At 41.5% G+C, this 27,642-nt stretch overlaps 1 protein-coding gene across 6 annotated transcripts in view; it reads right to left on the bottom strand.

Moving 5' to 3' along the window:
- Window positions 1-27,642, bottom strand: part of LOC132399771 (RIPOR family member 3-like) — a 187,369-nt gene that overhangs the window by 78,809 nt on the left and 80,918 nt on the right. For 4 of the 6 annotated variants that reach the window (XR_009514069.1, XR_009514068.1, XM_059980503.1 and 1 more), the window contains exons 2-9: window positions 27,428-27,586; window positions 26,580-26,711; window positions 18,348-18,500; window positions 16,648-16,726; window positions 15,485-15,508; window positions 13,526-13,579; window positions 7,740-7,889; window positions 436-499 (exon numbers count right to left, since the gene is read on the bottom strand). Coding sequence is in view for 4 of the 6 variants with exons in the window: in XM_059980503.1 (XP_059836486.1) it covers window positions 436-499; window positions 7,740-7,889; window positions 13,526-13,579; window positions 15,485-15,508; window positions 16,648-16,726; window positions 18,348-18,500; window positions 26,580-26,680 (625 nt within the window). In the remaining 2 variants the exon portion in view is untranslated. The remainder of the gene's footprint in view (window positions 1-435; window positions 500-7,739; window positions 7,890-13,525; window positions 13,580-15,484; window positions 15,509-16,647; window positions 16,727-18,347; window positions 18,501-26,579; window positions 26,712-27,427; window positions 27,587-27,642) is intronic. The other 2 variants (XM_059980504.1, XM_059980505.1) reach the window with 2 other exon arrangements.

Raw genomic sequence — 27,642 nt, 5'->3', positions numbered from 1 at the left:
AGATGGCAAAGTGGGGGTGGGGGGGGGGGGTTGGTTCGAGAAACTAAGGCTGTTTTCCAGTCACGAAAAATAAACTGCTGAGAAGAACCAACAGATCAACGGCATCTGTAGAGGCAAAGGGATAGTCAATCACTTGAGTTGGGAGCATGCAACAGGACTGAGAGTGCAGAGGGAAGGTGAAGGTGGGGTGAGACAGGGGTTCCTAAGTCTTAGATGGTAAGGAAAGATGTTAATATTTAAGTCAGTTATCTTTCATATGAACAGAGATATAGTATCTTAGAAGCAAAACTTCAACAAGAAAGTGGTTAATTACCAAATGGTGCTGTTTTGGGTTTTCCTGCTGAGATGACAGTGAAAGAAAATGGCCAGGACAACAAAGAAAAACAGACACAAAGTTGCAAAACCGATTTCATTCAATTGAAGTTTAACATTTACCTTTCATTCTGATGTGAAATTCACCAAGGAGAATCTCCAGTGTCCTCTCTATCACACACATATCCTGAAGGAAGATGAACAATAGAAAGTTTCTGTATTATTGATAGAATAATAGAATAGTTATATCACAACTTGCATTTGCATCATTCCCCTCCCCCTGCCAAATACACAAGAAGATTATTAAACAAAATGTGAAATTGATCCAATCTGGGCCGATAGCCAAGTAGCTTTTAAAATGTGCCTTAAAAGGGGTGAGAGAGACAAAGAGTTTGGAAGAAACTTCAAGAGTTTGGTGCTAAAGTGTATGAAAGCACAATCACTCATGAAAAAAGAACTGGAAAAGTCCAACTTGGAGGCACACAGAGACCCAGAGGGAGGCATAAGACCAAGAGTGAGAATAATAAATCTCGGCAGTCTGCACTGCGGGCTGATGTTTGTTCCTGGTAATATGTGAAGCGTCTTTGGTGACCATTAGGATATACCATACCTTGTAGTTTTGGCAGTCGGTTATAGTTACAGAGAATGTAAAATTGAAAGCCAGGCAGGAACATATTAGCGTGGAAGTATGCCGAGTTAAACTTGTGGAATTTTCAATATTCTTCAATTTCTAACAAAGGATTACTGTAACTAATTTGTGGTGAACCAAAAGAAAATTATTTAGCACACTAAGTCCAAACAATCCCTTTCCCCACATATTTCCTTGTAACATATTCTCTCTCACCTGACCATCAAATCCCCTTTGACTTTCTGCCACTTACATACACTGGGGATGATTTACAATTGCCAATTAACCAACCCACATAACTTTGGGATGTGACAGGAAACAGAACCACCTGGGGGAAAGGGAGAAGGTGTAAATTCTGTACAGACAGTACTGGAGATCAAGACAGAACCCAGGTCACTGGAGCTGGGAGGGAAACACCATGTCATCTGATCAGCTATTCACAAAAAACTATCTGTAAAATATAAATACTACAGTGTTTTTTGTAAATACGCAGTGCTGTGTTTTCTTCCACAAGAACCCATTGATTAATCATCTATCCTTGTGCTGTAAGTACATTTTTACTCAGTAAATTATAACAGATGTTAAAAACATTTAGGCAAATCTATTGCTGTTGGTTGTGCAGAAAAACACATATTTTATCCAGGGAACTGGAACAGCTAAAAAAAAAAGCAGTCTCTGGTGTGCTGTCTTGCTTGCTTTAAAGTAAAAACTTTATTGGTCAGATGGAATGCTTTATGGTAGACTTATTTCAGTAGGGAAGGTTATTATAGCACAAATTAAAATCCAACTATTGGAACTAAACTGAATTGGGTAAGTATACAATGACAGTAGTATGCATACAGTTGGTTATAAACTACACCAATTATTTCAGCATATCACTCATAGAACATATACCAGTACAGGAACCGGCGCTTTGGCCCACAAAGTTGTGCCAAACCAACTAAATTAGTAATCAAATGGCCACCTAAACTAATTTCTTCTGCCTACTCAATGACCATAACCTTCCATTTCCCTCACATTCATGTGACTACCTAAACATCTCTTAAAACTCCCTAATGTATCTGCCTCAGCCACCAGCCCTGGCAGTAGGCCTTCAAGGATAATATCATAAGAACATAAAAATAAACATTAGGCACCTTATGTCTGCTATTCAATAAGATTGTGATTGATTTTGGCAATACTGCTTTAGCACTGAAGTTATAAAACATAAAACACTACATCACAGTCACAATAGAGGCTTTTTGGCCAAAATGTTGTGCCGACCTTTTAGCCCTTCCCTCCATTTTTTCTTTCATCCATATGGTTCTCAAACAGACCCTTAAATGTCCCTTATGTGTCTGCCTCTACCACCACCACCCCACCTGTGTTCCATGTACTTATGGCATTAGATCAAATTGCAACCTGCTTCCCTGTCATTGCAACCTTGTACCCTGGATTTTGTACAGATGGTCATCTGGTACTCCACTTACAACCTGTTCCGTCTACTTTGTTTCTTATCCTTTAATTTAAGCTAATGGTATTGCTGAGAGAGGCATAGACTAATAGGGCAACTACCATATGGTGGTACCTAAATACTGTAAGATTGTTAATTCTTGGGGTATATATACAGCTATCCTTGAAATAACAATATGTGACAAGACCTTTAATCACATGTTAAGTGTCAATATAGCAAGAATAAAATACGCTATTAATCTGGATCTGTTCCATGTGAAGAAGACAGTCATCGATACTTGACAAATGAATATCCAGAAGGGATTCTATTCATATCCTTCACATGCTGAGTAAAATATATAATGCATATGGCCTTATTTGTGACTGAATTTTCCTACAAGCACTTAAATAAAATTATTGCTGAATCAACAAATTCAGAACCAGGAGTTACCTGAAGCATCATTTGAGGATAATTTGGAACTATCTAATTTTTGTACCACATAAATAGTTTTAAATTCTGAAATTCAATTTGCAGATTTAGAATGTTAAATTTCCACTTGATGGAACCCATTAACTCCTTGTTTTCACATTTATTCATAGTGTCACTGATGAAGTAAAATGATTTGCCTATTTTTGATGTAGGGATTTTGGTCTGAAACATTAACTCAGTCTCTCCTTTTCACGGATGATTCCTGACTAGCAGAGTGTTTCCAGCGACTTCTGTTTTTATTTTGATGTTCAGGTTTTAAGTTTAATGCATTGTGAGTTATTTGGCAGATAATTTGATATTGGCACTTCAAATAAACTATTGTGGCGACCCATTTCCTGGCACATCCGAACCGGCTCACAATTAGAAAGCCTACAGGGGTTTGCGAGCACAGAGCTTTGGAGCCTCTGCGCCACGGGGGGCAGGTTGAGGGAGGCTTAAAAGTGAGGCTGAAGATTTCGAATAAAGTTTTTCCTTCGACTGCAGTTACTGTTGTAATTTTAGCGCTGCATGTAGCACACCACTACAATTGGTGACCCTGACGGTCCAAACGATTTTTGGACCAGAAATGACCGACGCCGCCTCTGTTCATGCGGTTTCGTTGAAACTGCCGGTTTTCTGGACACAGCGACCGAACCTATGGTTCCAGCAAGCCGAAGCCCAATTCCACGTTCGCCAGATCACCTCAGAAGACACCCGCTACTACTACGTGGTGAGCTCCCTCGACCAGGACACAGCGGCCCAGGTCGCGGAGTTCGTACAGTCGCCCACGGCAGACGGCAAGTACACGGAATTCAAAGCCCTGCTCCTCAGGACTTTCGGACTCTCACGGCGCGAGCGGGCTGCCCGTTTACTGCACCTGGATGGCTTGGGAGACAGACCTCCATCAGCTTTAATGAATGAGATGTTGTCTCTGGCCGGAGGACACAAGCCCTCCCTCATGTTTGAACAGGCATTCCTGGAGCAGCTGCCCGAGGACATACGCCTGCTGCTGTCTGACGCGGATTTCAGTGACCCCCGGAAGGTGGCAGCCCGGGCGGACTTGCTGTGGAACGCCAAAAAGGTGAGCGGGGCGTCCATCGCACGGATCTCCCAGCCCCACTCCCAGCAGCAAACCAGTCCAGGCCTGGCTGCAGAGCCCGCCAACCCCCAGCCCAAGGAACACTGGTGCTACTACCACCAGCGGTGGGGCGCAGAAGCCCGCCGTTGTCGCCCACCCTGCAAGTTCCCGGGAAACGCCAGGGCCAGCCGCCGCTGATGGCTACGGCGGCTGGCCATCGGGATAGCCTCCTGTATGTGTGGGTTACAAGGTCGGGACGCCGGTTTTTGGTCGACACTGGTGCCGAGATCAGTGTTTTACCTCCGACGAGTTACAACACCCACAGCAGGGCACCGGGTCCCCCCCTGAGGCTGTGAACGGCAGCACAGTAAAGACCAATGGCACCCGTCAGGTGCAGCTACAGTTCGGCTCCAGCCAGTTCACATGGGACTTTACACTGGCCGCCGTAGCCCAACCGCTTCTGGGTGCGGATTTTTTGCGGGCTCACAGCCTACTGGTCGACCTGCCCAGGAAGAGACTGGTACACGCTGAGACCTTTCAGACGTTCTCCCTGGGTGCAGCCCAGTTGCCAGCCCCTCACCTCGGCTCCATCACGCTGTCCGACAACGACTTCACCAGGGTCCTGGCGGATTTCCCATCGGTTCTGGTACCGCAGTTCACAGCGGCCATGCCCCGACACGGCGTACAGCACCACATCCCGACCCAGGGACCACCCCTCCACGCCCGCGCTCGGCGGCTTCCCCCGGACAAGCTCCGACTGGCGAAGGAGGAGTTCCAGAGGATGGAGGAATTGGGGATCATCCAGCGGTCCGACAGCCCATGGGCCTCCCCCCTGTACATGGTGCCCAAAGCGACGGAAGGCTGGAGACCATGCGGCGACTACTGCAGGCTGAACGAGGCTACCACACCGGACCGCTACCATGTGCCGCACGTTCAAGACTTTGCAGCAAACCTGCACGGCGCACGGATCTTCTCCAAGGTAGACCTCGTCCGAGGGTACCATCAAATCCCGATGCACCCTGACGATGTCCCCAAAACGGCTCTCATCACCCCGTTTGGCCTTTTCGAGTTCCTCCGCATGCCGTTCGGCCTGAAGAATGCCGCACAGACGTTCCAGCGGCTAATGGACGCGGTGGGACGGGACCTGGACTTCGCATTCATCTATTTGGATGACATCCTCATAGCCAGCAGCAGTCGTCAGGAGCATCTGTCCCACCTCCATCAACTCTGCGCCCGACTGAGTGAGTACGGTCTTACAATCAACCCCGCCAAATGCCAGTTCGGACTTGATACCATTGACTTCCTGGGCCACAGGATTACTAAAGACGGGGCAACCCCTCTGCCCGCTAAGGTAGATGCGGTCCGCCACTTCCCCCGACCCACCACGATCAAAGGCCTTCAGGAATTCGTAGGTATGGTCAATTTCTACCACCGCTTCCTCCCTTCAGCTGCCCGGATCATGCGCCCCCTGTTCGCCCTGATGTCGGGTCCGAGCAAGGACATTACCTGGGACGAGGAGTCTGCCACCACTTTCGTTCAAACGAAGGAAGCTTTGGCAAATGCCACAATGCTAGTACATCCCAGAATGGACGCCCCTACCGCCCTCACAGTGGGCGCATCTAACACAGCAGCGTACTGGAGCAACTCATCGCAGGTCGCTGGCAACCCCTGGCGTTTTTCAGCAAACACCTGCGGCCACCCGAGCTCAAGTACAGTGCTTTCGACCAGGAACTGTTGGCGCTCTACCTGGCAATCCGGCATTTCAGGTACTTCCTAGAAGGTCGGCATTTCACCGCGTTCACGGACCACAAACCGCTTACCTTTACGTTTACAAAAGCGTCTGACCCCTGGTCGTCCCGCCAGCAACGCCACCTGTCCTACATCTCTGAATACACGACGGGTGTCCGGCACGTCTCGGGTAAGGACAATGTCGTGGCTGATGCGCTCTCTCACCCTACTGTTCATGCCCTTTCCCAAGGGGTAGACTTTGAGGCACTGGCAGAGGCACAGCAGGCAGATGAGGAGATTCCGAATTACAGAACCGCAGTCTCCGGTTTGCAGCTCCAGGACCTCCCCGTGGGCCCGGGTGAGAGGACCCTACTCTGTGACGTCGCCACCGGCCAGCCCCGTCCCGTCGTCCCGACAGCCTGGCGGCGCCGTGTTTTCAACTCCATTCATAACTTGGCGCATCCCTCCATCTGGATGACTGTCCGGATGGTTTCCAGCAGGTTCGTTTGGCACGGACTCCGCAAACAGGTCAGTGAATGGGCCAAAATGTGCATGCACTGCCAGATGGCCAAGGTGCAGCGGCACACCAAAGCCGCATCGCAGCAGTTCCATCCCGCCCACCGGTGTTTTGACCACATTCATGTGGATATCGTGGGCCCCCTGCCAGTGTTGCGAGGAGCGCGGCACCTCCTGACTATTGTGGACCCGTTCACAAGATGGCCAGAGGCAGTCCCGCTCACCGACACCACCTCCGAATCTTGCGCCCGAGCCCTGATCACCACCTGGATATCTCGCTTTGGTGTACCGGCCCACATTACCTCCGACAGAGGCGCCCAGTTCACCTCCAGCCTGTGGTCAGCTATGGCCAGCCTTTTGGGGACTCAGCTGCACCACACAACTGCCTACCACCCACAGTCGAACGGGCTAGTGGAGCGTTTCCACCGTCACCTGAAGTCGGACCTCATGACCCGTCTGCGAGGAGCCAACTGGGCGGACGAGCTTCCCTGGGTCCAACTCGGCATCCGCACAGTGCCCAAGGATGACCTGCACGCCTCGTCGGCCGAGTTGGTATACGGCGCGCCCCTGGTTGTCCCCGGGGTGTTCCTACCAGCCCCACGGGGGCAAGAGGAAGATCCCGCAGCAGTCCTGGGCAGACTACGCGAGAAGCTCGGTAACCTGGCCCCCATACCCACTTCACAGCACGGGCGGAACACGATCTGCGTACCCAAAGACCTGCAAAACTGTAAGTTTGTGTTTGTACGAAGGGGCGGGCATCGGCCACCGCTGCAGCGGCCATACGAGGGGCCGTTTATGGTGCTCCGGAACAACGGGTCCACGTTCGTGCTGGACGTTGGGGGGAAAGAGGAGGTTTTCACAGTGGACCGCCTCAAACCGGCCCATGTGGACCTGGCGCAACTGGCCGAGTTTCCGGCACCTCGGCGCAGAGGCCGACCTCCCAAGCAGGTTCCGGCCCAGACTGTGGACACTGGGGGGTGTATCGCCGGTTCTGGGTGGGGGAGGTTATGTGGCGACCCATTTCCTGGCACATCCGAACCGGCTCACAATTAGATAGCCTACGGGGGTTTGCGAGCACAGAGCTTTGGAGCCTCTGCGCCACGGGGGACGGGTTGAGGGAGGCTTAAAAGTGAGGCTGAAGATTTTGAATAAAGTTTTTCCTTCGACTGCAGTTACCGACTCCGTGTCGTAATTTTAGCGCTGCACGTAGCACACCGCTACACTATCAAGTAAATTGTTTTAAATTTGTAGCAGTTTCTACCTTTCATAAGAAGCTTACTTCGAATAAGTGGAATTAGAAAACAAAGATGCTTCAAACTAAAATAGGGCAAGAGAAAATCTGCAAATGCTGGAAATCCAAGCAACACACACAAAATGGAGGAACAATGAGTACAGTCAATGTTCTGGGTCAAAACCATTTGGCAGGACCGTCCAGCATTTTCAGTATAGAGCATTAGATCAATCGCTAATCCAAAGTACAATGCCTTTACAATCTGCTTAATGCATACATAAATTGGAGCCTTTTTTTAAACAGGGTCACATTTCCAAGATAAAAAAGCAATGAATTTTAAAGTTACCTCTGTACATAACTTGTAGTTCCTATTAATCTCCAGCAGTGTCTCCCGTGATCCTTTGGTAGAAGGAGACACTGAGTAAGCTCTTCTCATGTTGTTGGCCCCATTGCGTAGACGCCATTGGATGAAGTAGGACTCATACAATTCTTCTATCTGCAGGATAATTGACCACATCAGTTCCATAATCCAAAACACTCTATGAAGATACTCTTCAAAGCTTTGATTTTTTAAAATTTTCTATTGTTTTCCATTGTATAGCATGGACTGAGCTTTCAAGTTGAATATGGTACAAGTAGTTTGTTGAAAACACTGATTAATCACAATTCCTTTTGCTTTACCTATTGGCCTGTATTTTAGTTTTTACTTTCAAATTTATGGTATATCTAATACCCTTTTGAAAATTACTATTGAATCTACTTTCATCACACTTTTCACAATCTCCTGGATGTTAGAGAGACTGAAGAAGATAAAGTTTGTGCTGAAAATAAGTTAAATGGGTATTTAATGGATAAATTCAAACTTATAAGGACACTTGATTAAGTAAGCAGAGTAGATGGGTATTAAAGTGAATATCTCTGGAAAACCAGCATTGGTTACTGTGCTTGAATAATCCTTAACTGTCCAACCCTCATCAGGTCATGAAGGAGATAGCAGAAAGCAGGTGAAAACAGATTGGCTCTAGATATTTGACCAAAAATCTAAAGATTATTGAAATTGGAGAAAATAAATCCAGCTAATTAAGTATTCCTGGAATATAAGTTCATTGTCATTACTGGACTATCATTAAAAAACCCTCTACTTCATTACCACCCCTTAGGAAGGGAAATCTGCCATCCTTATCTTTTCACTCCCCAGCAATGTAATTAACTCCAAAACTGACCAGTGATGGTCTTGCAAGCCATCATTCAAAGGTAATTAGGAATGAGCAATTTAAAGCTACATTTTGTGAATGAAAGATAAAAGTTATGCCATGAAGGCTTTTATAAATGTTGGCAATTTTTTCTGCGATTGGACCCTCCACAGCAGAGGTTCCACAAGAGATCGTAATTAAAATAACATTGTTTTTGAACTTCATGCAATGTGTGATGCTAGCGCTCGTAGTGGTGGGCAGTGACCGAGCATACTTGTTAGCAATCTCCTAAGAGGTCTCTCAGCTCTGCATGGCAGTGAGGAGTATGACCATGTTTATTTGGTTGGGGAGGGTGTTGACCATTGGTGAGTGGTGTATTGCATGGAGGGGAGGACCCTAGACTGATGAGGAGCATGAAGTGCATTTCCAAGCATTGAATAGACTCGCCCAATTTTATTTTTTTATTAACCCCTGTGTTTTATGAACATATCTGACAGTCCAATGTCTAATGATACAATCTTCTGAGTAATTTCACAGCACTAGTACAACAATGGACACAAAAGATTCCATCTTTACAATGTAAACTATTGATCAATGGGTTTTACATGGACTAGTGATCCAAATTGTCCTATTTCATTGTGCCATTTTGTTCCAGCAAAACTGAAAAGACACTTAACTACAAATCATAGCCATATGACACATAGAACTGATGAATCTCAAAGCAAACAGAGTCAAGCTTTTGATAATAAAGTCACAGTCTGTAAAAAGTTCCAGGGAGCAAGTAATTTAGTAGCAGAATTTACTACCCAGAAACAGAAAAGTCGCACAGCTGGTGAAAACCTAATAATGCCAGCATGTACAGATGCAGTACGAAAAATTGAAAAGGTTTCACGCTCAATAATGATGATGACTGGTTCTTCCCTCGTGAAGATCAGGAGGGAAGAAGAGTCCTCAGGAGTGATGGCATGATTGTTGGTGGCTGCAGAGGCCAATTCTGGATCTGCAAACTCTGGAGCAGTAGGGACACAGGAACAGCTGGGATGCGGGCACTTGGGTAGTAGAATCCTTCCTGCATCATCACTTCTCTTCAGCAATCATTCTTCTGGATTCCACAATATTCTTGGCTGCTCCATAAATCAGTGTTCTCCACTGGTCTCTGTCACAAGCCAGCTGCTGCCACTCATTGACCTTGATATTTGTCTGAGAGAGCTGCTGCTTAAGTTGGTCTTTGTACCTCTTGCACGGGGCACCATGATTTCTCTTGCCCTGAGAGAGTCCTCCATAGAGAACTGCTTTCAGTAACCTGGAGTTGTCCATGTGAGACACGTGGTCTGGTCAGTGGAGCTGCCTGAGCAGCAATATGGCTTCAATGCTTGGAAGTTGAGCTTTCTTCAGGATCTTGTTGCTGGAGACATGATCCTGCCAGCTGATACCCATGATGGAGTGGAAGCAACACTGATGGAATTGCTCAAGCAACCGGATTTGCTTGAGATACAAGACCCAGGCTTCAGAGCTATATAGTAGTGTTGTAATGACGACAGCCCTGTACACTTGGCTTTTTGTGGACAGACACAGCTGCAGGTTCTTCTACACACGTTTCTGGAGGTGCCTGAAGGCACTGCTGTCTCTGGTCAGTTGATTGTCAACGTCCCTTACTACCGTGGCGTCGTTGGAGAGGACGCTGCCCAGGTGGGTGAACTGATCAATCATGGTGAGAGGACTGTCATTAATGGTGATACGAGGGGGCTTTTGATAGAGGATCATTGCTTTCTTCAGACTGACCATTAACCTGCAAGCCCTTGTGGCCTTGGCAAACTGTGAGGGAAGTCTGTAGCGTGTCCTCTGTGTGTGTGAGAAAAGCACAGTCATCTGCTTGAGAACAGGCTTTTTAATGGTTTTTGTTCAGGTGAGAAGGTGGGCACTCTCAAGTAGTGTGATAAGTCGATGTATTGATGACCTGTCTCATGATGCTGAAGAGGTTTTCTGTGATAAACTGAAAAACAACAGGCTCTCTATCCGGGTTGATGAGTCAGCAGATTTCCCCAATAAATGTCATGTTGTCACATTTGTAATATTTGTAAATGATGTTGAAATACAATAAAACTTTTTCTATTGCAAATAACTGCACAAAACAAGCAAAGGCCAAGATATGTTGCTTTATCTGAAAACAAAAGGTCTTTCTTGGAGGAACTGTGTTGGCATTTGTACCGATGGTATCTCATCAATCGTTGGCTCCATGAGAGGGTTTGTTTCCCTTGTAAAAAATAATATCCTGATGTTGTCATAACACACTGCTTTCTTTACAGAGAGGTGCTGATGTCAAAAACACATGGAGAAGAAATGAAAAAGGTTCTGGATGCTGCTACAAAAGTAGTTAATTTTATTAAACAAAGACCAGTTCACTCAAGATTGTTTTAAAAAACTGTGTGAACACCTGGACAAAGAGCACACCGATCTCCTGCACACACAGAAATCTGGTGGAAGAAGAGTTCTCAATAGGGTATTTGAGCTAAAAGGTTAATTGCAAGAGTATTTCCAAGAAAATAGTAGGCCTGATTTTGCTAAGTGCTTTAAAGATGAAGAATGGCTGCAGAAACTAGTCTACTTAGTAGACATTTTTCATCATATGAACCAGTGGAACAAATCTCTGCAAGGCCCTGGAGAAAATATTTTGACCTCAAGTGACAAGATTCTTGGATTTAACAAGAAACTGAACCTTTGGAAAAGGTTGCTTGGGCTTGAGTGTGAGGAAGGATATCAGAAAGTCTTGAGTCTTATTGAAAACCACCTGGAAGAATTTCAGAACAAAATTCTTCCTCCCTTTGAGCACAAGTGTATGACTGGGTGAGGGACCCTTTCTCTGAATCTTTAGCTCAGCCTGAGAACTTGACTCTGAGAGAAGAGGAAGAACTTTGTGAGCTGCACTCTGATCATGCACTCAAGATGAGATTTATTGACCTGCCCCTGGGCAAGTTCTGGATTTCTGTGAAAGAAGATATCCTGCCATTCATAGGAAAGCAATGAACAATTTGTTGCAGTTTTTAACTTCTTACATGTGTGAGTAAGCTTTTTTCTTGTTTAACAAGCATCAAGAGCAAGGATAGAGATTATCTCATTTCAGTTGAAGGTGAAACCCGTGTGTGCTTATCTAAAGTTCAACCCAGAACTGAGTATTTGTGCAACAAAAAAAAAGTTTTCATCTGCTAGGCCTATATTTGAGCCCGATCATGTCACTTAGTAAGAAAATGATTTTACAAAGTCTTATATAAAATTGTGTCTTAAGACTATATTTTCATTTGTATTGCTTTGGCTTTTGGTTCTTTTATTAACTTTACCATTGATCATTGACAATAAACTTTTCATGTCATAAATAGCATTAATTAAAATCAATTTACAACCTTTATTTAAATTAAATAAAGCATCTGCTGCGTTCTGTATCTCCCAGCTTCAGCATGTTGTTGGTCTTTATATTCTCTCTAAATACCCTCATTCATCTCTCTCTACAAACACTGCTTCAAACAAATTAGCAGAAACTTACTAACTGGTCCCAGAGCAATTATGTCACCTAGTAAACCTAGTCCTGCGTCTTATCAGAGATGTTCTTTTCTTTGTCCTTCCTTCCCTCACTGTGTGTGGCTTGTTTACTTGCTTTCCAGTTCTGATGAGGAGTTATTGGCCTGAAACACTAAATCTCTGGTATTTTTCCTGTTTTTATGCAGATGCTTGCAATCTGAAATACATTTTGCTTCATATTACATTGGCAGGTGAAGCCTTAGCTAATGAATTTTTAACACATATAATACTAATAGTAAAACCATTAAATTTGAATTTTAAATCCATTAGAAACATTATTTGCAAAAGCAAGTCATGAATATCATTCTAGGAAATAACTAATTAGCTTGCTTGGAACACCGTTAAAAATTTGCTTACATACTGCTTGTCTTTGGTCAATAGGTGATTTGAATTCACTGCCAATCGCAAACTTCCCTAAAGCGGTGATGTGGAGCTATTGTCTAGTGATTATTTTTGTGTAAGTATGGTTTGCTAATATATTTCAGAGGACATTAAGAATTAATTATTTTGTAGTCATCACTGTGAAAATTTGGGACTGAAGCTTCCAAAGGCAATAACGATAATATTGTAACACTTAAAAATGTTAATTTTATTTGTCACATGTACATTAAAGTATACAGTGAAATACGTCATTCATCTCAAACCATATCAGCAAGGATTGTGCTGAGCAGCCAGAAGTGATGCCACACTTCTGGGGCCAACATAGCATGCTCACAACCCACTAACTCTAACCATACATCTTTGGAGTATGGGAGGAAACCAGAACACCCAGAGGATACACGCACCATCTCATGGAGAATGTACAAACTCCTTACAGATAGCAGCCGAAATTGAACCCTGATCTCACAGGTGGTCCTGTGAAGCCTTGCACTAAATGCTATGCTACTGGGCTGCCAATACTATTTTATACATAATTTTAACGATATGAAATCTCTTTTGTAGAAGTTCCAGCTAAAATGAATATTTTGTGACATGGCTTCCATGCTAATATTGTGACAAAGTTCCAGAAATTCAGCTCAGTAAAACATTTCAAAATGTCATGGTCCAGTGTTTTTTAACAAGTTAGCAAAAACATAGATTTTAAATGATGTTACCAGTAGAAAACAACTGAATGTTCTATTTAATAATTTGTGTAACAATAGCTTCAGTTACCTTTCATATTTTTAAATTCTATATCTAAGTTAATGAACTTATGACTTATGATTTACCAAGTTGAATCTACTACTCCCAATGTATTTTATTTCATTAAATGTAAAACAGCATTTAGGTGAAAATTAAACAGCTGCTTTTATTATCCACATGAGGCTATTTAAATTACCTCTTAATTTGGAAAAAAATCCTTTATTGGTAACGTGCAAAATCTTACCCTGCTGATGTGAAATTCCAATTTCCTGATGTATCTCTCAGTACTTCTAATTTGCTGAAACATAAATCATTAAAGATTAAAATTTAAAGATTAGCTTTATTTGTACATCAAAATATACAGGTGAAAAGTGTTATTGCTCCAAATCAAATCAGTGAGGATTGTGCTGGGCAGCCTGCAAGTTTAAACATGAGGAAATCTGCAGATGCTGGAAATTCAAACAACGCACACAAAATACTGGTGGAACACAGCAGGCCAGGCAGCACCTATAAGGAGAAGCACTGTTGACGTTTCGGCCCAAGACACTTCGTCAGGACTAACTGAAGGGAAAGATACTAAGAGATTTGAAAGTAGTGGGGGAGGGAGAAATGCAAAATGATAGGAGAAGACCAGAGGGGGTGGGATGAAGCTAAGAGCTGGAAAGGTGATTGGCGAAAGTGATACAGAACTGGAGAAGGGAAAGGATCATGGGATAGGAGGCCTCAGGAGAAAGAAACGGGGGGGGGGGGAGCACCAGAGGGAGATGGAGAGCAGGCAGAGTGTGATGGGCAGAGAGAGAGAAAAAAACAAATAACTAAATATGTCAGGGATGGGGTAAGAAGGGGAGGAGAGGCATTAACAGAAGTTAGAGAAGTCAATGTTCATGCCATCAGGTTGGAGGCTACCCAGCCGGTATATAAGGTGTTGTTCCTCCAACCTGAGTGTGGCTTCATCTTGACAGTAGAGGAGGCCATGGATAGATGTATCAGAATGGGAATGGGACGTGGAATTAAAATGTGTGGCCACTGGGAGATCCTGCTTTCTCTGGCGGACCGAGCATTGGTGTTCAGCGAAATGATCTCCCAGTCTGCGTCACGTCTCACCAATATATAAAAGGCCATACTGGGAGCACCAGATGCAATATACCACACCAGCTGACTCACAGGTGAAGTGTCACCTCACCTGGAAGGACTGTCTGGGGCCCTGAATGGTGGTGAGGGAGGAAGTGTAAGAGCAGGTGTAGCACTTGTTCCGCTTACAAGGATAAGTGCCAGGAGGGAGATCGGTAGGAAGGGATGGGAGGGATGAGTGGACAAGGGAGTCGCATAGGGAGCGATCCCTGTGGAAAGCAGAAAGAGAGGGGGAGGGAAAGATGTGCTTGGTAGTACCTGCAAGTGTCGCCACTCTTCCAGCGCCAACATAGCATCCCCATGGCTCACTAATCCTAACCATACATCCTTAGATTGTGGGAGGAAACTAGAGCATCGGAGGAAACCCATGCATTCACAGGGAGAATGTGCAAACTCCTTACAGACAGTGGTGGGAATCGAACCCCAATCTTACAGATGGCACTGTAAAGTGATGCGCTAATTGCTACTCTATCGTGCCTTACATTTTCATTAGCGGTCAAAGCCAAATAATTAATACCAATATTTGCAGGAATAATGTAAATCCTACGTTACAGTCCTGCCACCAATAATTCGTCCTTTCAATGCCCATCGGTGCATTCATGAAAGTCAGGGGTGGAGAAGGACCTTTGGAAGGGCCACTAATCCACAAGAATCGCTGGTTTAATATTCAGGTAAATTGATATGCAGCATAATCAATTTTCAAGCAGGCACCATGCTAAGTAAAGAAAGCAGACTCTTACACAATTTGTAGTGACTGCAGTTTTCACACAGTGAGTGATCTTACATTCTTTGATTTTGTATGGGACAAGAGATGTTGAAGTGCTTCTCTTGGTTCCACATAAAAATGCTGCAATTGCTTATAAATAATGTTTAAGCTCCTGCGGAAGTAGGCTCTGCAGCCACTAATCTAGGCCAGATCTATATGTTGCAGCTTCTATTTAAATCTCAGAATACTGTACACTTCCCCACATTAACTTCATACAAACTGAGCAGTTACATCACACTTGTGAGCTATTCTAGTTAGACACAAAAGTCCACCCGCACCAGTATTATAAATTGAAAATATTCTTACCTTATCTAGATCATATAAAAAAGCCTGCAGTAATAAGCAGAAGGAAAATATATTAATGTTATGATTTCTGAAATTTAAAAAAAACCTTTCAAAAAACAGGCATTATTGAAGTTTCTTTTGACATGTTACAGACACATAACTCAAAGCAGAATGAAGAGGAATGATACCCATCTACCCTGTATTATAGGTGTTGCAGTTTGAGTTTTATGGACAAGGGTCTCAGAAACTTGGGAGCATTCCAAGATTCTGAACAACTGAATTCAGTACACAGCTGTAGGTAACAAGATGTAGTCAGTCACAAAAATGGACATGCTCAGTGTTTTAAATTTAGCAGGACACAAAAAACATTCATATTATTACTATGCATATATTTCCCCAATGTCATAAAATGGTCATCAAGAGGACCACAATCCTCCTACTTCTTTATCCCACACATAGCTCTAGCCATGAGAGTAAGTAAATTGCAATGAGGTTGATGATAATGGATAGTATTCCTGACATTTTAATTTATGACTGGAACTAGGTCTACAAAATAACGTTCTTTTCTTTCTTTCTTGATGATATGACAAGCAGATTTGTTGCACAAAATAACTTTATGAAGAATAATAATTCTTCAGAGCTGCAGCGCAAAACCATAGTTTTAAAATGGATCATGATCATTTCAACATATATTTTCGCCTACATTTTACTGTTATTATGCAAAGAAAACTTGATTCCAGCACATGAATCTTCACGGTATTAGAGAATTAAACACCTGGATATTTCCTAGATGATAACAAGTAATGCTTTACTTTGAGTTTCCCATTTAGTTTTCTGGAAAAGAAACCAGAGGTACTTACAACATTCTAGGCAACCAATTTTGAGAAAACATTCTAACTTTGTTTCAAGGATTGTGACTGATTTAACCCTGTTGAACATGAATTGTATTAAATACACTGCTCTATCATCCAAGGCCCCACCTCTCTTCTCCAAATACTGGTTTTGTCAATGAAACCTGTGGCCTAAGCAGTAAAATATAACATGATACATATTTTAGTGCTTTAGTTTTCTGAAGACAAAATTAATATTCAAAAATCAGTTAACAAAGATGGCGCAGTATCAGGCTAGCTGTTGTGCTCTCAATTCAAATTCAATGAATAGTGATGTTGCTATAGTTTGCATACCAATCTGGAGTTCTTTTTCATGTCTTTTTGTTGCATGGTCAGCAAATCCAATTCATTTTGGTATGATTTAAGATAATTGCTGCAATAAAATAAAGTAACCATTAAATATGGAACAAGAGAAAATCTGCAAATTAAATATAACTATTAAATATAACATTATTCAAAGATGAAGCTTTGCTTCTATCTGATGGATCTGATCTCTGCATTAACAGAAACTTACAGCTGCATGGGTAACTTCCAGTAATACCCAGTTATGAACAGGTAAGTGAATTTGCAGACTAGACTTTTAAGACCACATGTTAAAACTTCAGGCATACTTGCTCAGTCACCAGTTTAGTTATTAATCAACGGTTAGCTACATTTGCTGATTTTGATACAGAAAAAATTTACTGGCCATTCCCAGGTTACGAATGTCTGATACAATTGAATGAATTGCTATAATATTAGTAAATTATAAAGTCTGGCATGCATACTACATTTGTTCCTCCATATAGCAGAATAGTTTCCTTTCTCTCTCCACTTTTAGCAATAATTCTTACTTATCAGTCCTCTGTGGTTTTGATACCATCATCATACTGTGAAAGTATATGGTTCCTTATCAAGTGAGTTGTATTATTTTCTCACTTATGAACAAAATAGTCTAATCGATGTCTGTAAAAATGGAATTTGTTCATTTCCCAAGGATGACCTGTATTTGCTAAAGTTAGTAACATAGAAACATAGAAAACCTACAGCACAATACAGGCCCTTCAGACGACAAAGTTGTGCTGAACATGTCCCTACCTTAGAAATTGCTAGGCTTACCCATAACCCTCTATTTTTCTAAGCTCCGTGTACCTATCTAAAAGTCTCTTAATAGAAACACTTGATTGTAGACTTAGTTTCTGAGAAGGCTGTATGTTTAGGACACCCTCCAGATGTAAAATTAGAGATGTTGTGTTAAACTAAGACCCTGTCTATCCTCTCAATAGTCATAAAAGACCCACTGAATTAGTTGTGAAGAAATGAAGGCATCTGAGGAGATTTGGTATGTCACCAAATACTCTTGCAAATCCCTACAGAAGTTTAGTGAAGAGCATTCTGACTCATTGTATCACAGCCTGATATAGAGGTTCCAGTCTACGGAATCACAAGAAGCTGTGCAGAGTTGTAGACTCAGTCAGCTCCAACATGGGCACATCTCTCCCAACCAACAGGGACATCTTCAAGAGAAGGTGTCTCAAAAAGGCGGGGGGGCATCCAACATTAAGATCCTTCACTATCTGGAACATGTCCTCTTCCCACTACTCCTAACAGGGAGGAGTCTGAACATTTACATTCAATGTTTTAAGAACAACTTCCTTTACTCCACCATTAGATTGGAGTCATCATCTACTGGAGGGAAGAATTTATGAGAATTACAAGCCATATTGTGCAGACAGTGCAGCAGATGCTATTCATCTTTGGTGAGGCTAGAGAGAGGGTAGTGAGAAGCATAATAAAGGAGGAGAATTAGGTGACATTAGTCAGCAAATGTTGATATGAAGACTGTCTCCTCCAAACTGTTGCTTGGCACTAAGAATTGACATGAAGCGATTGTTAATCTGGAGAGGTATCACTTTGGCGAACTGTACCAGATCACACTATAGTTTATATAGTTTAGTAATGCCAAATTGAGTAAATTGCTCTTTACATAGAAACATGTTTTTAAAGGTTCTCACTTCAGGCCTTTCCTTAATGATTTGCATATTTTCTCCACACGGACTGGCTGTGGCTCCAAGGTGCTAGAGTTTTTTGGTGACGTCACTTGCCTCTTTGTTGATTTTACTGAAGAATTTCTTGACAATGGAGAACTTCTACTAACAAAAGAAGCCCTGCAAAAGAAGATAATAGCATTGGTAATTCAGTGTAAATATCGCCTTTGGATATCAGTAGCTTTCATTCCATTAACAAAATCACACAACCAGAACTGAACATTATCAAAGAAAGATGGCACATGAGGAACAAACTATTACTCCATAATCAAACACCTTAGAAAGTTTCTCCTTGGTTTTGTAATAAATATAATAATACAAAACTCAGTGTTGATTTATTTTTAGTTTAGTCATGCAGGCATAAATGAAAAAAAAACATTTATTATTCATTGCTAATTACCTTAGATGTGCCGGAGGCATCCATTTAGCAAGTGGGTAGCTGCCATCACATCCTAACAAGGTGGATAGCAAGTCTTACCTGCTAGCTTTGGTACTTATGTGGTTTAATTGGCACTTACCGTCTGTTGCCCCATATCTGAACGTTATACATACCTTTCTACACTCAGTCGTGAAATTACACATCGTGTAAACTACTAAAAATATGCAGGCAATCAGCAGGTTTAACCCGGTTGAATTAGATAGATACTTTTATTCTATTTTTAAAATTTTTAAGTAGGAACAAACTACAATGCCATAGTCTTTAATCCTGCAGCCAAATCTATTGGGAAAACATTTGAATGAATGAAATGAAGTTTTCTCAGTGACACACACAAAATGCCAGAGGAACTCAGTAGGACAGGCAGCATCTACAGAAAAAAAGTACAAGTGATATTTCAGGCTGAGACCCTTCAACAGGACTGAAGAAAAAAGCTAAGGAGTAAACTTAAAAGGTGGGGGAGGAGAGAGAGAAACCCAAGATAATAGGTGAAACCAGGAGAGGGAGGGGTGAAGTAAAGAGCTGTACAAACAAGCAGGATGAACTCAGCAGGTCGGGCAGGATCTGTTGAAAGGAGCAGTCAATGTTTCGGGTCGAGACCCTTCTCAACCCAAAACATTGACTGCTCCTTTCAACGGATGCTGCCTGACCTGCTGAGTTCATCTAGCTTGTTTGTACATTTTGATTTGACCACAGCATCTGCAGTGTACTTTATGTTAAGTAAAGAGCTGGTAAATTGATTGGTGAAACAGATACAGGGCTGGAGAAAGGGGAGTCTGATAGGAGAGGACAGAAGACCATGAAAGAAAGAAAAGGGGAGAGGTGCAACAGAGGGAGGTGGTGGGCAGACAAGGTGAGAAAGGGAAAAGGGAATGGGGAATGGTGAAGGACATGGGGGTGGGGGCATACCGGATGTTTGAGAAATCAATGTTCATGCCATTAGATTGGGGCTACCCAGACGGAATATAAACTGTTGTTCCTTCAACCTGAGTTTGGCCTTATCACGACAGTAGAGGAGGCCATGGATAGGCATGTCAGAATGGGAATGGGACGTGGAATTAAGATGGGTGGCCAATGGGAAATCCTGCTTCTTCTGGTGGACTGAGCATTGGTGCTTGGCAAAGCGGTCTCCCAATCGATGTCGGGTCTCACTGATATACAGGAGGTAACACAGGGAGCACCGGACACAGTATATGACCCCCAACAGCACTTACAGATGAAGTGTCACCTCACCTGGAAGGACTGTTTGGGGCCCTGAATTGTCGTGAGGGAGAGGGTTTATGGGCAGGTGTGAGGTCAGGTGTAACACTTATTCCACTTGCAAGGATAAGTGCCAGGAGGAAGATCAGTGGGGAGGGACAAATGGACAAGGGAGTTTGGACTAATCTTTGCATTTCCCTTCTTTGCTCTCTTCTATTTCAAGTCTGAACTCTGCCTCTTCATTCTCACTGATGTTCTTCCCTTCGCTGTCACTTGTTTGTCAATCTAAACATTTCTGTTCATTTTAAAATCAAACTTTCCAGTACTATTCTCACAACAAAAGATGGCACAGGGAATGACTTAGCTTCATCCATTTAAAAGCATGGTTATAGTGTAGAAAAGCCTTGGGCAATCCACCTTTAGAAGTGTCCACCTCAGAAAAGTGGGAAATGCCATGAATTATTTGTTTATCTTGCATTGTACAAGCCAGATTGTCTTCATAAGGGAAAAGGTACCACAGTTTTTTTTTGACTGAATAAAAAAGAAATCACCAAAAGTATCTATCTTTGAAATATCTTTGCCTTCTATTACTTGGGTTTCAGATTAAGTATTAGCATTGAATTTTTCAACAATCAATAGGGAATTAAATTTAGAACTATTTTCATTGCCATTTCAACAAGATCCACTGACTATTACTGCTGCTGAATACCTAGAAACAAATTCCACATTAATATAGGCACCTCATAAGTGTATTGATTTCATTTGTTTCAATAACCTGGAAGTGCTCTTGATTATTAATCTAAAGGAGTAATCAAAAAACTATTAACTAATCCATTTTGCTCAATGTATTTTAATAAGTCATCCAGTTCCTTAATTAAATTGCTGTAACTACTGTTACATATTATTAATTTTTTTTTTTGTTTCTGTGTTGCACTTTCCTCTTCCTTTCCTGTCTTCCTGCATCTTATTCTTCACTGCTGTGGAAAATTCTGAAAGAACCACCAAATATACCATGATGAAGCAAGAACAGTTCAAAATATATAAGTATAAGAATTGAATAGCATGTATGTTTTGATGGCCTGAATTCCTCTAATGTTTACAATTTTTCACAGTTGCCATTTTACAAAATGTAATTGTGGATCTGAAAATATGCATATTTTGAAACTTAGAACCAAAATGGTAACATTTCACACGGATGAATCATTTCTTTCAGGGCTGGAGTCTCTGCGTCACATCCAAAAATTCCCCAACAATTCCTTAGGAAACTGTTAAAAGAAAAATATGCTTCACAAATCTCATGCTCTGATGATATGTTTCTGCTTAAAAATAAATCTGAGCATCTGCACAGAATACCAAATAAAATAATAAACATTACAGGAATTCAGGAATTTTTAAAAACAAGTACAGTATAAGTAAACAACTTGTTTTTTCAGAATTAAATCATTTTTGTAAACTGGATTGTCCTTTGACAGTTATATTTATCATTCCAGTGTTCCAATTTTTGCTCTCTCTCTCTCTCTGACAGCCTCCAAGAAAATTATTCTCCCACATGAATGGTAGCAATTTCTCACCCACATTTATTTAAATTTACTGGCAATAAACTGAACATATTGCATAATGGAGGAGTTAGTTGAAAAAAAGTAATAAAACCCTGCCAACTCATCACAGGGCTGCATACCTCCACTATGCTGAAAATAAAGACAACAGGATCCAAACTAACTTACATGTGGACACATGGCGTAAGAAGGCACTGTGGAGTGAACCTTAGCCGGGTGCTTACACGACTCTTTTTTTAAGAGCACAATCTGCAAGGACTCCACCAGATTCACAATTCCTATTCTTTCAGCACAGTTATCACATTTTATTTTAAGAGTTGCTTGAGAATTATGATCTTAGTTTGTCGGGACTCTTAAAGTACCAGTTTCCAAACGCAACCACTACCTCAAATAGTGAGGTCGAAATGGAATGTTGGAATCAGAAGTTGCTGATGGGAGATGGAGCGCATGCACACTGATCTTAGACAATCGACTGCAGCAGTGGTGTGGACATCTGGGGAAACATAGATGTACTTCAGTATGTCCAAAAAATAAGATGGGCTTATTTTGAACATGTCAGTGAGGATTTCATTGTTGACTTTTGGAGTGCACTTCCTGGTAATGGTCAACTTTTGGTGTAAACTACCTGGTAATGGTTAAGATAAGGATAAGCCTTCTAATTTAGACTTGAGCAGGCCTTCATTGTCCTTTTTTCCCATTTAAGCCCCATTCAGTTTCTTCAATACACACTGATCCTCCAACTGAACAGATGCCAAACCAAATGCATATGGAATTCCAGTTGACTTTACTACTTTGCATCCACCAGCCTCTAGAACTTTGTTGCACACACAAAAATCACTACCAATTTCCAAATATGCATCATGGTACAGAGAAATGTTTTTTTCTTGTTCTACAGATGGATTTATTCCATAGCACATAAAATGCAGGCAGCTTGGTTACTGAACTTCCAGGAGTGTGTTACTCAGGCACTTTAGTGGTGCTCTTTAGTGCAGCTCACCAGTGCAGTGACCCGATGTCCAGTACTGTCTGCATATTCTTGTACACTTTCCCCGTGATTAGATGGGGCTCCAATTTCCTTCCCCATCCTAACGCACTGGTTGCTAGCTTAATTGGCTAGTGTAAATTACACTGTACATAAGAGGTTGGTGGTGAATCAGGAAGTTGTTATTGGGCATAATGTGTGACATAATGGTCTCCAGTGGAATATGTGGGGAAATGGGATTGACGGGATTGTTCTAATAGCCATCAGAGGACTGATGAGCCAACTGGCCCTTTATTTGTCACAAGAAAATATGAAATATGATCATTCATGTGGAAAATTTATTTACTCATTGCTGTTTTTGTGATGCATCCTAAACTATATTTTGTTTATTTAGCTGAAACATTTGCAATTTTGCACTATCATTCCCGATTCATCTGCAAAGCAACTGATATTTGTTTGGCGACAGGGAGTGGTGATACCATGCTGTATCTGATAAGAATATTAAATTTGAGGCATTTGACGGAGTTAATATCAACCAGCAAATGCAGATGTTAATATGTATAACATTGTAATTGCTCTTGCATTTCTAAGGCATACTTTAAAATGAAATGAAAAGAGTAACTAAATGCAAGCTTATCCTTCATTTCCTAAATCATAGTAATGACAGATTTTTAAAATTAAAATAGTCAGTTGAATATTAACTTACAATTTAATATACACAAACTTATATTTTACCATGTATCACAACTAGTAAAAATTTTTAAATATTGAAAGTATAATGAAATCTAAACAGCTCGGATAATGCCCAATTGTTTTAGAATAAAACCAGAACTATTTATTGATTCTTTCAAAGCCAAAGGGCAAATTCCTCACTAGCTAAACTATGTGAGGGTATTACAGTAAAGCTTGTTACTACCTCTCAGCCATTCTATAAAGTTTTTTTGCAATGTCCAAGATTGAAATGTAGCAGATCACATTAGCTGAAATTAAACCTAGATGCTGTTTCCTGTAATTTTAACACTTGTTTCAATTTAGCTTAATATCAGATTAAGCCCCGAAGCAACACAAGTGATATATGTATGAAATGCTCATAGTTTAGTGCCTGTTTCATGACTGACAACAGGCAAACTAGAAACTAAACAAACGGCAGAAATGTCTTGGCTTACTGTGTCTATATCATTCTGCTATTATGGAAATACAAACAGCACAAAATGAATTTTTCACCATATTCAACGGTAAACCCAAACTATGAGAAAAATAATACATTTTTTAATGAGAGAAAACGCATTTTGCAAAAGGGGAATTCAATGAATAAGAATGGTTAAAAATCACTTTAAGGACTGAAAATAAGTTCATGTCTATCATCTGCCACTACTTCAGTAGATGTTCAACTATAAGTGGGATGGTGTGGGAATTGTATGTACTGTACACAGTAGTCAAGCAGACAGCCTAATTTCAAACAAAGTACTTGGGAGTTTTGACCAGCAAATGCTACATCTAGCAAAAAGCCCTTAAATTTATTCTTCTGTGATCAAGTTTGTTTTGTTGGTTTGAATTAAACCTGAGCAACAAAAAAAACTTTATATCTTAAGAAGGTCCTTTACTGATTTAAGCAAGCATGTAAGTCTAGAATTTCCTGGCTCCAGCAATCATTCCTGCTTGCCTCTCACATACTTGCTAAGCCTGCATTTATTTTATTCAGATCCCCAGTGAAAACTTCCTTCCAGAGGCCATCTGATCTTATTTGGCAAAGCAAAGCACAGACATAATTCCCATCACGTGGTAGACAAAAAATAAGCCATGCATTGAGAAAAAAAAGTTCTCACAGCTGAGCTGAGCCCTGCCTCTGACTTAGTAGATTCTCAAAACTTCCAATAAGTTTTGAATGTTTATTAATATCTTCGACATTCAGAAATATTCAAAATGATTTAACAACGAATTAAGTTAAGCAAAGTTTAAAATAATAACACCAAACACTTAAAAACAATTAAATGATTCCTTAATATTTTTTAAAAATATGAAATTTAAAAAGATACTCTCTTCCAAATAGTAAGTTCTCTTTACAAATTGTGTAATTTCAGTGGCCAATATACAGTATCTTTGCTGTGATACTTTAGTAGACTAACTTCAATATACTTTCCATAAAGAGAAGACAAACACATTTTTACAGAACTCTGGGGCCTGAACACTTGTTTCAAACCTGAAATCATTTTTTGTTCTGTTTATATTTCAGATTTCCAACAGCTGCAGTATTTGCCTTTACAATTACTGCAAGGCTTATTAACCTTGGTTATTAAAGTTTCATGTTAAGCCTAAATGGTGATGCACTTCAGCATTTTTATTCCCAGCCTGTTGATGATAGAGGTCATTAGACATGTTCAGTTAAACGTAGTTGAATATACTGCTCACTTTTAACAACATGTGCACAAAACTGTTCCCCTTATATAAAGCCTGAGAATAGACACATACAGAAGATGGTCTTAACTAACAGGCCAGCTTCAGTGTTACTTAGAAGGAGCCCAATCTTATTTTGTTTCTGTTGGGAAATTGAATTATCTAAGACGTTGGAGTAGAATTAGGATATTCAGCCAATCAAGTATGATCTGCCATTCCATCATGGTTGATTTATTGTCCTTCTCAACCTGCATTCTCCTGCTTAAAACTGCTCACAACACTCTGTGTGGGCTGACCAATGTCTTATAAAACCTGAGTATTATATCCTTGCTTTTATATACTAGTTCTCTTGAAATGAATTCTAACACTGCATTTGCCTTCCTTAACACCAACTCAACCTGCTGGTTAACCTTTATGGAATCCGGCACTAGGATTCCCTAGTCCCTTTGCAACTCCAATTTCTGAATTTTCTCCTGTTAACATAATAGTCTACATCTTTATATCTTCTAACAAAGTGCATTACCATACACTTCCCTACACTATATTCCAGCTGCCACTTTTTTGACCATTCTCCTAATCTAAGTCTTTCTGCAGACTTTCTGTACCTGCCCCTCCACCTATATTGTATAATCTGCAAACCTGCCCACAAAGCCATCAATTTTATATTTCAAATCATTGACATATAACATAAAATGAAGAAGCCCCAACACCAAGCCTTACAGAACACCACTCATCACCGGTAGCCAGTCAGAAAAGGCCTCCTTTATTCCCACTAAGAATCAAAAACAGAATCAGGTCTAATATCTCTGGCATATGCAGTCAGCCAATCTTCTATCTATGTTAGTATCTTTCCTGTAATATCTTAGGCTCCTATCTTGTTTAGCAGCCTCAAGCCCATCACCTTGTCAAAGGCCTTCTGAAAATCCAAGTAAACAACATCCACTGGCTCTCCTTTGCCTATTCTGTCTGTTATTTCCTCAAAGATTTTCAACAGATTTGTCAAAGTTTTCCTCATAAATAAACCATATTGACTTCATTTTATTATGTGCCTTCAAAGTAGCCCGAAACCTCCAACATCTTTCCAGCCACTGAAGTCAGGTAACTGGTCCACAGTTCCTCCAGATCGATTTCTTTAAACTTAATCCATGTTCTCACCATCAATAAACAGCTCTCTCATTAATATGCCCCTTCATGCTGATGTTTTCTATTCCTACCAGTTATTTCGTCAACTGAACTTAGCTGTTATCTTTGCAATCTTGCTTTGACCTCAGAGATATTTGTCTCAGCCACTCTCCACCACAAATCTGATCAATTCTCTGATCATCTCCTTCGCCATTCACCTCCGTGCAATCATCTGCCCAGCAGCTCTCCTCTCAAGACTCTTCTCACCCAATTTCCTCTAAACTTCACTCTCTGAAATGGAAGGAGATATTGGACAAAGAGCCATTAAGCATGTTTAATTGTAAAAAGCTAGTTCAGCTACACAGCACCTTGGGTCTTGTGCACAATTCCCCCCATGTTGGATCTCACACAAAACTAGCCTGGTAACCCTCTGCAATGCCACTTTAATGATGCACAGTTTCAAGCTCAAAATGTTTATTAGCCATTTTATAATACTCAATTATACTTACTGGGATCTTCTACTTGTCAGTGAACCAAATCCAGTGAACGAACGACTGCGATTGAGCCCACTAGAATCAGCAGGAGAGGCAAAGTGCAGTTTCACAGACATTGTCCTTTTGAGGACTTGGGTGTGGTCCCTACTGATAGGTAAGAAAAGTACATCAACTATAAGACAGCATAAACTAATACCTAAGAATCAAACACAGAACCAGGTCTAATATCTCTGGTATATGTTGTGAAATTTGTAGTTTTGCGGCAGCAGGTCAGCACGATGTATGATGGTAAAATAATCTATAAATTGTAATAAGTAATATATATAATTAAATCAAATAAGTAGTGCAAACAGAGAGCACAGAAATAGTGTTCTGGTGTTAATGGATTCATTGTGCATTCAGAAATCTGATGGCAAAGAGAAAAAAGCTGTTCCTAAAGCACCGAGTGTTTGTCTTCAGGCTCTGTACCTCCTGCCTGATAGAAGCAATGAGAAGTGGGCATGTCCTGGGTGAGGTGTTCCTTAATAATGGACGACATCTATTTGAGGCATCATCTTTTGAAGATGTCCTTGATGATGGGGAGGCTAGTGTCCATGATGGAGCTGGCCGAGTTTGTAACTTTCTGCAGCTTTCTCCATTCCCATGTAGTGGCCCCCTCCATATCAGATAGTGATGCAACCAGTAAGGATGCTCTACATGGTACATCTGTAGAAATTTGCTGGAGTCTTTGCTGATGTACCAAGTCTCCCCAATCCCTAATGAAATATAGCCAATGTTGTGCCTTCTTTGTAATTGCATCAATATGCTGAGCTCAGGATAGATCTTTTAGAATTGTTGACAGCCAAGAACTTGAAAATGCTCACCCTTTCCACTGCTGTTCGCTCAATGAGGACTTGTGTGTGTTCCTTCGAGTTGCCCTTCCTGAAGTCCACAATCAATTGCTTGGGCTTATTGACTTTGAGTGCCACTCAACCAGCTGATCTATCTCACTCCTGTACACCTCCTCATCACCATCTGAAATTCTGCGAACAGTAATTGTGTCATCAGCAATGGTGCTTGAGCTGTGCCTAGCCACACT

This window comes from Hypanus sabinus, chromosome 9 (assembly GCF_030144855.1).
Source record: "Hypanus sabinus isolate sHypSab1 chromosome 9, sHypSab1.hap1, whole genome shotgun sequence".
In the NCBI taxonomy this organism is placed as follows: domain Eukaryota; kingdom Metazoa; phylum Chordata; class Chondrichthyes; order Myliobatiformes; family Dasyatidae; genus Hypanus; species Hypanus sabinus.
Note: the sequence above shows the minus strand (reverse complement) of the source record. Positions and strands in the feature narration are given on the sequence as shown.